The sequence below is a fragment of the Protopterus annectens genome, chromosome 11.part0, assembly GCF_019279795.1.
Source record: "Protopterus annectens isolate FY-2018-M chromosome 11.part0, PAN1.0, whole genome shotgun sequence".
Taxonomy (NCBI): Eukaryota; Metazoa; Chordata; order Ceratodontiformes; family Protopteridae; genus Protopterus; species Protopterus annectens.
In genome coordinates, this window is record NC_056745.1 from 391,156,593 (window position 1) to 391,168,822 (window position 12,230).

At 38.8% G+C, this 12,230-nt stretch overlaps 1 protein-coding gene across 2 annotated transcripts in view; it reads right to left on the reverse strand.

Annotated features, from left to right (window-relative positions):
• The window catches only part of GOLGB1 (golgin B1), a 1,744,011-nt gene that overhangs the window by 1,540,940 nt on the left and 190,841 nt on the right, over positions 1 to 12,230 (reverse strand). For both annotated transcript variants that reach the window (XM_044087881.1, XM_044087880.1), the window contains exon 3: positions 123 to 275. In XM_044087881.1, coding sequence (XP_043943816.1) covers positions 123 to 275 — 153 coding nt within the window. The remainder of the gene's footprint in view (positions 1 to 122; positions 276 to 12,230) is intronic.

The following is a 12,230-nucleotide window of genomic DNA, read 5'->3' on the forward strand; positions in this document are numbered from 1 at the left end:
GCTGAGATGTAGATAAGGCAGGCATTTTATCCAAATAGAAGCCTGATGCACAGAACGCAGAAGGCACACAAGCCAAGCAGCCTTTTTTATAGCAGTGGTCGTTACGTTTATGATAGTTGTACCTTTAAGGCTGTCTCCTTCTGCTGCAGCTGTGCATCTTTTTCACGGATCAGCTCCTTAAGTTGCACAACCAGTTGCTCGGTTTGTGCAAGACGTTCCAAAACTTCCTTGGGACTTTCTGCAGTGTCCTCCTTGGAGACCTGGTGATCTCTCACCTAGGTAAACAAACATAACCAGCTGACAACACTCTTATTCAGACTACAAAAGCAAAGGTCCATGTTGCAGCTGAAATGACATCATAAAACCATGTACAGCTAGCAAAAAAGAAGCACATATTGTAACACTTCAATAATGCACACTAAAACTTAAACCTGCACAAATTATGTATCTAAATGGCTTTGTATCCTCATCAATGTATTTTGTACAATTCCAGTCCTTAAACCTTAAAATACATTTATCTACCATCCTGAATACTGGTCATACCTGACAAACTACCTTCTTCCTCTCTTTTTTGATGGGTTTAACCAATTTCCTTGAAGTCTTACTCCTACAGTCATAATTAACCTATAACATTTTTTACCTTTCGTTTTCCCTTACCTGCCTGAAAACTAAATACTTCAACTTTTGTCTTTGACTAGAAGCCACATAATGGATAATGTGTGGTATGTTGCTATAAACTGGGTTAAGGACTACTCCAAGAGGTTTCCAATTGACAAAACTGCCTAAAAACACAAAGCTCAAGAGGACATAAACATCGCTTGCCAATAAAGAAATGTGTTAATCCAGTCAAGTGGAGTATGATACAAGGAATTTGCCTTCTACTTTGGCATCCTGGGTTTGTGCAGAGTGTGATAGCTTAGGATGTCAGCTGGGGAAGGGAGGACTCTGACTGATACTAAGCACTCTTGTCTATCTCTGAAAGACAGTTAAGTTCTTGGACAGAGCTACATTACAGCTGTTGGGAAACTGCCCTCCAATGGAGACCATGGTCCTGACTAGCTGGCAGAATAAATCATATTTTCACAGTTTAAATCACATTTTCACACTTGACAGACAACATCTAACCAACTGTGTGTCATACTTCTCAATTGTCGAGAATTTTGCAGAATGTTCCTGACTGGCCTCATATTTTTGCCCTGTCTCATATATTTCTCATTTTCTAGTAAGCCACTGAGGATTACAGACGGTCAATAATGCCAGACATTAGAGTTTCCTATTTCTTACTGTTCAGGGAATGTATGCCGATTCAAAATCTTTTGTTCTACTAATTTCTTAACTGAAATATAATCTTTTTCTTCTTCTTTTGGCTTTTCCCAGTTAGGGGTCACAACAGCAGATCACCTGTCTGCTCATGATTGGCAGTAGATTTTTACGGTGTCGAGTTGCTAGCCCGGCACTCGACCTTCCACAGAAGGCACACGCACACATTCACACCTAAGGCCAATTTAGAGTGTCCAATCCACCTACAGCATGTCTTTGGGATGTGGGAGGAAACCGGAGCACCCGGAGGAAACCCACGTGACCACAGGGAGGACATGCAGACTCCACACAGAAGGCACCCCAGCCGAGGATCGAACTGGAGAACCTCTTGCTGTGAGGCGGCAATGCTAAGTGCTGCACCACCGTGGCCGCCCTTCTTAACTGAAATAGAATAATATTTAAAAATTGTTCCCGATTTTAGCCCTTTGTCAGCCTATTATTTCTGGCTTTGTCCAGAATTCTTCAGCAAAGTTTAAAGGTGTATGTGTGACTGTTTTTGTCTGACAGACAATTTACAAGCTGTCTAACAAGTGACTGTGATCCCTTACTGCACCCCATACAAGCTGACACTCAGAGTAAGTGCCCCATTCTTGATGCCCTTCCTATGGTACAGTAGTGGCTATTTGAGGTAAGTAAAGATAGAGGTGATGAAAAGAAAACAGAAAAAATTGCTGCAGTCTAATAACATAAGAGCATACAAATGTTTAACTGTTTTGTTTTTATTGTTAATGATTTCTGAAGAAGAAAGAGAATTAAGGAGGTCAGAAGGAGAAATTTACATGTTTTTCTCTGGCATTTCCTTGCTTCAGTAAATCACTGAGAAAACCACCTTTTCCTAAGTAATGCATTTTGACACATCTAGACACGCTGTTCCAACACAGCAGCTATACTGCACCACTTATATAAGTCAAAAGGGTAACAGCTCTCCTTGTGTGTCCTAAGCAGATTAACAGTACTGCTATTCTGGTTGCATAACAGTTTTGACTGTAAAAATGTATAATATATGATGTGCATAATGACTACACTGGCTTTGAGCAGTGACTTTTTTGTATGGACAGTGCTGATGTGTGCCCCAGGGTATTCTGTGTTCCCCTGTAGCTTGGTGTAAAGGAGCATTAGACACTACGTTTGTTTCATGCAAGGCTGATATTTAGTCTCACATAGTCTCCGAAGTTGTGTCATATGTTTATGCACTGATGCTGAAGAACATCCACAGTCTACTGAGTCCATGCAAATGTGGCAGTTAACCTCCATGCAGCTGCCATTTCCAGATCCATGCTCCAATCTACTGCTGTTCTGCCTCAGACAACTGACCTGCTTTGGTGGTCACTACAAACAGTGGCTGCAGACAACACATGGTAAGGCCTTGCTGTGTCTATTTATAGTGGCTGCCAAAAAAGTAATTACTAGAAAATGGAAATCAAAATCTAAACCAACTATCCTGGAAGTAGTGAATATAGTAACAGAGACAAAGCAACTGGAACTGAGATCTAGAGAAAAGGGTAGGAGCAAACCACACAGGAAAAATGGGAATTGTGGGAACAATACATACAAGGAAGGAATGAGGTTTAAAAGGCGGCAGGACTTAAATGAGCTATGTAATGTTTCAGTGAGAAAGATTGGGTAGATTAGAAGTGATGTATAACGTTTGCAACTAGGAGTGTGTATCAGTATGGTTTGTGATGTAAAATGCTTGCAACTATGGTTGTGTAGGTGTGGTTTGTTTTCATTTAGATACATGTACAATTGCCTATGTAGTAAGTGATGGTTTAATAAAGATGTGTCTTGTTTAAAAACGGCAGAAATTGAATAATTTATGTAATATTGCTTAGGTTATATGATATATAGTAATACATGTGAAGTATAATGTTTATGCTAATATACTTTACTTTTATATAAATGCACTTTTGCCTACATCATAAACGGTAATTCAATAAAAATGTCTGAAAAAACACACATTCCACTGCTAGAATAGTATTTCCTGAGGTTTAACCAGAACAATTCAATTTCCTGCTGTCAACAACATTCCCCTTTCTCCCTTCTGTCCTTTCACTTCTACTCCTGACCACTCACTTGCTCCCAGGTATTTACTTATCCAAATGATAGCTTCCTTTTCAATTCACTATTAGACAGTGTATGCACAACCAACACTGCATTTTTTTAATTGTAATCCAGCCCTTCCACTCTTTTCACCAGTTTGGCAATTCTGCTTGGACACAGCTCAATTTCCTCCACTGTTTCCCTTTCACTGTACAGCTTCTGTAACAAACCAGAGTGCCCAAGATATGGCTTAACCAATGCCTTGTACAGTGAAAGGACGAGCCTCTGCATTCTGTGCTATATACCTCAGTATCTTTCTGGTATCCCCCTATTATTCCTCCATAATGCACATCATGATTCTCTTTAGGAGTGATTAGTAACTCTGAATTCCTTTCCTCCTCATCTTATGAGGGGTTACCCTAAGAACACTATATGATCTTCAGGCCTTCACCAACTACATAACCTTGCATTTTTTTAGATCAAATCTCAACTGTTACTTATACATCTGCAATTCAGGTTAACAAATATCTGTCAAGATACCTGCCTCCATTCAATACTATCAAGCCAATGTCTGTATCAACATACAAGCTGATCTTGCTTCTCAGACTAAGTGTGATATATAACACACATCCAGGATTAATCCCAGCACTGAACCCTGTAGTAATCTACTTCTTACCGACTTTTCTCCTTGTGGTTATAATAGTAAATAATCAACCTCTGTCTCCAATCCAACAGCCTAATTCTGATGGTACAGAGTAGAGGGATCTGCCACTACCTCTTCCTTGCTTTCATTTACCTTACAGCTCCAAGGTTTCTACTTCTTATACTAATTGTTTTTCTTTACATTCTTCTCTGAGGAGGCCAGCCTGCTACGTTTGGGCTTACTCTGCTCCCCTATTCTACCCCCATTCCCACCCACCCCTGAATCAGCCAGACTTATACAAACACTAACCACTCCCCTTAACTTCCCCCAATCAGCAATCATCCTCTGTCCACCAGTCACACCTCAATTAATCAATACACTATTTGTAACACTCCTCCCTCCCCTCACACAACTTAACTGCAACTATCCTTAATCAATCTACTCCAACCACACTACACCAAAACCCCTTTGTCCCTACATCTTCATCACACCATCTAGCTAACCTAACATTCCAAAACAAAGAATACACACCATGCTCTTTCTCCTGCTCACACTCTATACCCTCCTGCTATCTGCATACTAACATCCTACACTCACCTACAGATACAACATGTCCACAGCCCCACACTATATTTTACTAATACCATCCACTCCTTACTCTCCTACCTTACCATCTCTTCCCAGCTCTACAATCACACACACCTACTGCATACTTCCACTTCAAACATGTAGTTGTCAGCAATACCACTATCCACTTCAGCAAACCGTCACACAAACGTGCATGTATATTATCATAGATTCTCCACAGTGGTGATATATACCTCAATCCCGGGCCACATATTGCACAACATACCATCATGCCTACCATTCCACCCCTTCCTCACATTAAAACTTCAGATCTTCTCATTCTTAACATAAACCTTAGAATTCTAGTTAATAAAATCACAGACTTTCATGCAGTCATTGCACAATACTCACCAGACATTCTTATAGCAACAGCAACTTGGCTAAAACCCCATATAAGAGACCCAGACATACTCCCATAATGTTACTGTGTACATAGGTTAGACAGGATCAGGAAGAAGGGAAGCAGGTTTGCAATCTTCTACAAAAATAACCTAAGCATAGATTACCCATCAAGTACCCTTATGATAACAGCTTTGAAGTCCTAGTAACACGGCTCAGAATCAACCCAAAGAAAAATATTGCCATAACAGCCACTTACATACCACCCAACAATACCCATACTGCCACTGAGGCACTCACAGCCTGGACAGCCTCAAGCTACATCCACAAAATCATTATCACAGGTGACTTTGACTTAGACTGGAACACTTGCACTGGTGATAACCTCTCCACCTTCACAAATCTACGTGGTTTCTCCCAAACTATCCAGTTTCCCACTTGAATAGATAAACATAGCAAAAAGGAATCTCTCTTAGACTGGTCACTTATTAACAGTACCACCCACAGCTATCTCGCCAACCGCCTTCAAAATAATTTAAGTGAACATAGTCCTACCTACTTAATCTGTCATCAGCTCAACCCACCCAGAAGCATAGTTTACAAAGTCATATGAAATACCAAAAACTTCTCCAACTAAGCATTCTTAGACGTGCTCAATAAATGTAACTGGACACCACTCCATCATCGCCAACTCAAACAGGCTGTAACGTACTTCAATAACACATTTCTAGCTATTCTAAATAGCTTAGCACCAACTCGTACATGTCATGTTAAAAATAAGAGATTGCCCTGGATATCAAAAGAATCCATTAGAAATCTGGTTTCAATACCAGAAAACAAAAGACAATAAAACTCTGTTAGCATACCAGCATCTCAGCAATTAAAAAAACAACTCAAACTAGACAAAAAATATACATCTATGCAAAACAAATATGAAAACAATCTCAAAAAGTTCTAGCAGGCAATTACCTCACTCCTCCACCCAGGTAAAGCCAAAACCCCAGAAACAATAGCCAAAGTGTGAGTATTGCCTTACAAATCAACACCTACTTTATAAACACCATGCTCTCTTTAGTTTCCACATTCGGTAGAAGAGATGGTGAGGTGGAATGATTCCCTGTAACTAACAATGACTCTTTTGATCTCAAACCTGTCCCAACTAACACCATAAGAAGGATGCTGAAAAAACTGAAACCTTCTTCCTTAGCAGCTGAGCAATTTCCTAATGAGTACCTCAAACTTTCAGCTGATGCCAAAGCTCTGCCTATCTCCAGTCTGGTAAATAGGTCTATAGCAGAACAATATGTCACAAAATTATGGAAAAGTTCCCATATCACCCCCTCTACATAAAGAAGGATCATCAACAGAATTAAACACTGACATCAAAGCCAACCTTTCCCCTTGTGTCAAAATTCTGGAAAAATGTACACACGCTCAATTACTACAATACCCACTATCTCACAACCTTATCTCTCCCTCCAACATGGTTTCAGAACAAAACACAGCACCACCACAGCCCTAATTAATTTCTATACCACCATCAACCAATTCTGAAATTCAAACCAGCAAGTAGCATCAGTTTTCCAAGACATCTCAAAAGCATTGAACGCTTTTCTTCCATCAGAAACTCCTTAATACTCTTGCCTCACTAAACCTATCAAAGACTTCCCTCTTCTGGTTCCTATGCTATATTTATGACAAACAATAAGCAGTACAATGGAAATCCACTCTCACCACTTCTGCCTGTCTAAGTCAGAATCCTCAAGGATCCATATTAATACCCCTTCTTTTCACCATCTCCTCTAATGATCTAGCCTCATCCACAACACACGCTAAAGTAGTTCAGTATGCAGACAATTCAGCTTTAATCTGCTCAGCAGATACTTTACCAGACCTCTAAATAGTAGCCCAACAAGCTTTTAATGACATTGAAACATATCTAAGTAAATCACAACTAATCCTCAACCCCAAAAAGACAGAGTTAATGCTATTTACCAGTAGCAATCACCTACCACTCATCCTTTCACCAGTGTCTCAGCAAACAACACAGTCATCCAACAAGTTGAGTATACAAAACTCCTTGGCATGACTACTGACAACAAACTCAGATTTGACCAACACATAGCCATCACAATTAAGAAAGTTCATGTCAAACGGCTCACTGCACAGAAGCGAGCCATTCCTCACTGCCAATACAAGACTAGTCATATCCAGTACCTTCCTCCTGTCTACACTCCTTTATGATTTCCCCCTCTTTACCAACTTAAAAAAAAAAAAAAAATCAGACTTAACCAAATTGGGAACTTGCTACAAAAAAATAGCCTGCTTCGCAGCCAACCTTCCCCTTAAAACCCCACCATTGTATCGCTCTACATAAATTAAATTGACTCAATCTACCTAACCTTGTCCATCTCTACTAACTTAAATTCACACTCAGTATCACCCTCCATCCTGACAAATGCCCATCCCTCAAGGAACTTGTTCCCTAATCATGCCCACAAAGTCTAAGACTTGCAGACAGAAACTTTCTCACAGTAAACAAAGCTAACAACACTCAAGGTGAAGCCCTATTCTCGAATCAAATAGCCAAATTATGGAACTCTCTACTCCACACTCTCCAAAACGCACCTGAATCTACCAATTTCAAACTACTATTTAAATATCTATCCAAAAACTGGTACTGCTCCTGCGCCAAACCTGACTGACATCTATAGCTCTTTCATCAAACTGCCCACTCCTTACCCCATTTTCTCCCTCTCCTCAGTGTTATTACTGAGGGGAATATATATATATATATATATATATATATATATATATATATATATATATACATACACACACACACACACACACACACATCTATATATATATATAATGAAATCTCATTTGTTCATAACTATTAAATATGTACACAGTACTAATTTTATTTTTCGCACAGTGATCTTTACTGAAACGCGTGTTTTTCTTTTTGAACCTGTATCTACTAGAAAACTGTATTCAATATTTCTTTGTATAGACTAACGAGATGATATGTATTCTGCTTCTTACTATATTTATACTATTGTACTATCTAATTATTGTATTTTGCTTATATTTTTGTGGAGTTTTTCTCCCCGGGCCTCTGATGAAAATGGGCTTCTGGCCCAGTCAGACTTTCCCAGTAAACAAATGTAAGTAAGCAAATAAATAAAGCTATGATAACATCCCCAGCGACCAGGCATTACAACCCTTGTCACTGAAATAAAGAAACAACTCAGGAGCCTAATAAAATCCACCAAAGCCAAGTCCAAGGCTAAAATAGCTACCCAAGCTGAAGACAATCAAAGTATTTTCCAGGCATATTCGTAATCTCAAAAGTACAACACAGCAATGCACTGAGCTGATTGTGAACAATGTTACCTACACTAAGGCTGAAGGTATATTAAACCTACTGACCGATACTGCCCCCTGTACTACTAATAGACAGCTCCTAACTGCTTTATCCTATCCATGGGTCCCCTCAAATTATCTATTGTATCAGCCCAGTTATTCTCATTAGGGGCATTATACAATTATCAACCATGGGATGGGTAAGGTCAATATGTATAATGAAATAGGATAAGTTATTTTCAAGCACAAAAAGAGAAATTGGCTAGGCATATAATATCCTGCAAGGGCAGCTAGCTTAGTACTTACCTTTGAACCTATCAGACTGGCCACCTGCTGGAACCGGCTTTGGGTTAGGAGAAGAATGAAGAGGTTTAGCCTGTTTACCTGCTTTGGAGTGGGAGAGGAGAGGCACACTGTTCTAAGCAGAATCCCCGGTGTAAGGATGAGGCCATTTGATCACATCATATGTGAAAGTGAGGACATTCATTACAAAACTCAATACATAGAACCAAAAACATACAAGTAACGGAAAACGGGCTCCAACAATGGAACTTTTTAATACACAGAACAAGGAACACTAAGCGCATTTATCTTCACAAGACTTCATCAAGAGTGCAAAAACATTAAACCTGTTGTAATCATTAAATAAAATTGCATTACGAATCAGATCCCAGAAACAATTAAGAGAGAGATGTACAATTAACTAAAAGTAATACTACAATAAAAGAGCATAAGAACATGTAATATCTTAAAAACACTAATAAAATGTGTTCAAAAGTAAATAATCTGTAATAAGATTACATTAATGACAACACTTCGCAGAGCTACAAAGTGCCGTTCTAATACATAAACTTCACAATGTCGCTGGCCTGTCTTTTAAAACACAAACTAGAGACATGGACTCATTCAAACCTGGTTCCACATGTGTTTAACTTAATTTACCAGTACAATTCCTTCATTTTAAGCTTACTGTTAAAAATCATCCCCTTTGTCACTGTATATTACCCTAACAATGACAAAGAAAATGTACTTATTTTATTAAAATTGCTACATCTCTGCATGAGTCTACAGACAGCTTCTTCTATTTCGGCTGCTCCCGTTAGGGATTGCCACAGCAGATCAACTGTTTCCATTTTTTTCCTGTCCTCTGCATCTTGCTCTGTCACACCAACCACCTGCATGTCCTCTCTCACCACATCCATAAACCTTATCTTAGGCCTCCCTCTTTTCCTGTTACCTGGCAGCTTCATCCTTAGCATCTTTTTCCCAACATACTCTGCATCCCTCCTCAGCACATGTCCAAACCAATGTAATCTTGCCTCTCTCGCTTTGTCTCCAAACCTTCCAACCTGGGCATGAGTCTACAGACAGCATTCTTGGCATTCCCTTTCTGAATATTGTAAAGATGTTAATCGTCTTGTTATATTTCTTACATAAAATGCAGGACAGGACGTACATAAAGCCAAATATATCACATTGTTAGTGTTACAATCCACCCTTCCTTCTGGGACATGTTATACTTTTATTATATCCTTCCACACAAACATAAGAACCATTGTTAAATATATTTACAATATTTACATGAACCACATTTCATCATACTAGAAACCCCTTTCCAAATCCACAGTGTTGTACCACCTTCCAAAATATTTTTGAGATTTCTACCTTTACTGCAGGTGATCAATGGAACATCACCTAGTTTTTTATTTAATTCTTGTGAAAAGGTCAAATTCCAGGTTCTCCTCAATACTATAGTAATATTGTGTGCCACATAATTGTATGGGACCACCATGGCCCATTTCATATTAGAACTGGTCTCTCTTATGTTAATGTTATTATTAACCTGGACAGTAACAGTCCCCAAAAGTTTGTCCGGCTTAGTACTAACCAAAATAGGGGTTTTCTTGTCTTTATATCTTTTACAATTTTTTTTGAGGTCCTCACATAAAGAGATGGGATAACATATATCCCTGAACATCTCGATAAAATTATCTAATTCTTCCAAGAACTACATCATTAGTTACCATTCAAGAAAGTTGCACCATCTGCCCTTTAACAAGGTTGCTTTTGTGGAACAAAGGATGGCTACTATCAAAATGAAGTAAGGAATTAAAATATGTTTCCTTCCTATAGATGGTGAACAAGTATCTCCCACTTCTTGCGTCCTTCATCAAAGCCAGCTCCAGGCACCAGAGAACCCTGCAGTTGCTGGGGATTCCAACCACAGTAAGTTATCTTATTTTGCTATTTTATAACATATCTGTCAAGCCAAAGAAGCTAGTACAGCAGTCCTGGTTTATTAAGTACACATGGTGGGTAATAATAACTCTTATTTATATCTCAGATAACAGGCTTCACAATTCCATTAAATATTTTACCACTGATATAGTGCCCCTGGCTTAGTTAAATTCTGCCGATTGACATTCTCTCCACTAAAACCAACAACATAGCTAGCTTTAGGTATCTGCAATACCTGTGGATGTAGCAAACGGACCCTACTTAATCATCCCTGACTGTGTGGGGGCCCCACAAAAGTTGGTGCTAGTTGGGGAAAAATGAACAGAGGAAAACAAGATGTACTAATTTTCTGAATATGCTCGTCTAGCCTGAACAGGGCTGTGATATGACCCTGACCGGATAAAGCTGATAATGAACATAAGCAAGGTAATCACTAGAAATCAGCAACTCAGAGCAAACAATCTCAGTGCTTACATTTGATTATAAGAAGAGCTAATTTTTCCCATCCTCATGAATGTTTTTTTCTTCTTCATGGAGTTTTTTATAAGTACTGTTAGAACACTGAATACTATAACTCTCAATTTCTTTAATAAAGAATTCTGGGCAAAGCCAAAAATAAGAAGAGAATAAAGCCTCAAACTTAGGATCATGTTTTAAATACTACTCTAATTCACTTAAAAATTTAATAGAATAAAATGTTTTGCATCAACATGCATTTTCTGGGCAATAAGAAGTATAAAACTCTGACAACTGGATTTGCTGACTCTCTGTAATCCTGAATGATTTACTAGCAATTCAAGCTTTTTTAAGAGGCAAAATCAAAGATAGAGACAGGAATGCATTACTCCTCAATGAAGTAAATAAAAGTGGCTTACCCCTGCTGCTGCTGTTTGATGAGTACTAAACAACAGTCATTGATCTGGTGTGACAGTACCAGTTTTGCACAATGTATATTGCTCTTGCTGAAATAAGTGAAAAACTAATTTTGTTACAGCTTAAGCTGGTGTGTATGTCTGTGGGATCTATTTCAGTTTATCGAAGAACTAGTTTGTTGAAACTCATATGGTTGATAAACTACACAAAGCAAAACACAACCTGGAAACAAACACAAAATGTTTTTGCAGGGGGGAATGGCAACCCCCAAACTCCACACCCCTGTTAATTATAAAATCAGAGATCCCACTATAGTAGGGAAAAGGGGAAATTCCCCAATTCTTACCATTCCTCACTCTCACTCTTAACAGTTCAAGAAACTAAACTGTCGATCAAATGGGTTTTGACAATCTGGTTCTTCCATGAAATGCATTAGACCAGTGAGAGTGTGTGTGTGTGTAAAAAATATCACTAATTTTTATCTGTACACATGCCCAATATTGCCGGGAAACATACATTGTTCTTCTGGGTAGCAGTTAAAATGCAATTAACAAGTAATTATATTTCAAAAGTAAGTCATAAAGGATAACAGAACATTCAGACACTTAGATCTTCTAGGAGTCTGGTGGCCCTCACACCCAGGACTGTATAAATGATTTTGACATGGACATTCCCCTGCTCAGATATGTATGTACAGAAGGCTGATGTAGGTTATGGTGTGTGTGTGTGTGTGTGTGTGTGGGGGGGGGGACTAGGGATTGTGTGATCATTAAGTCTTTAA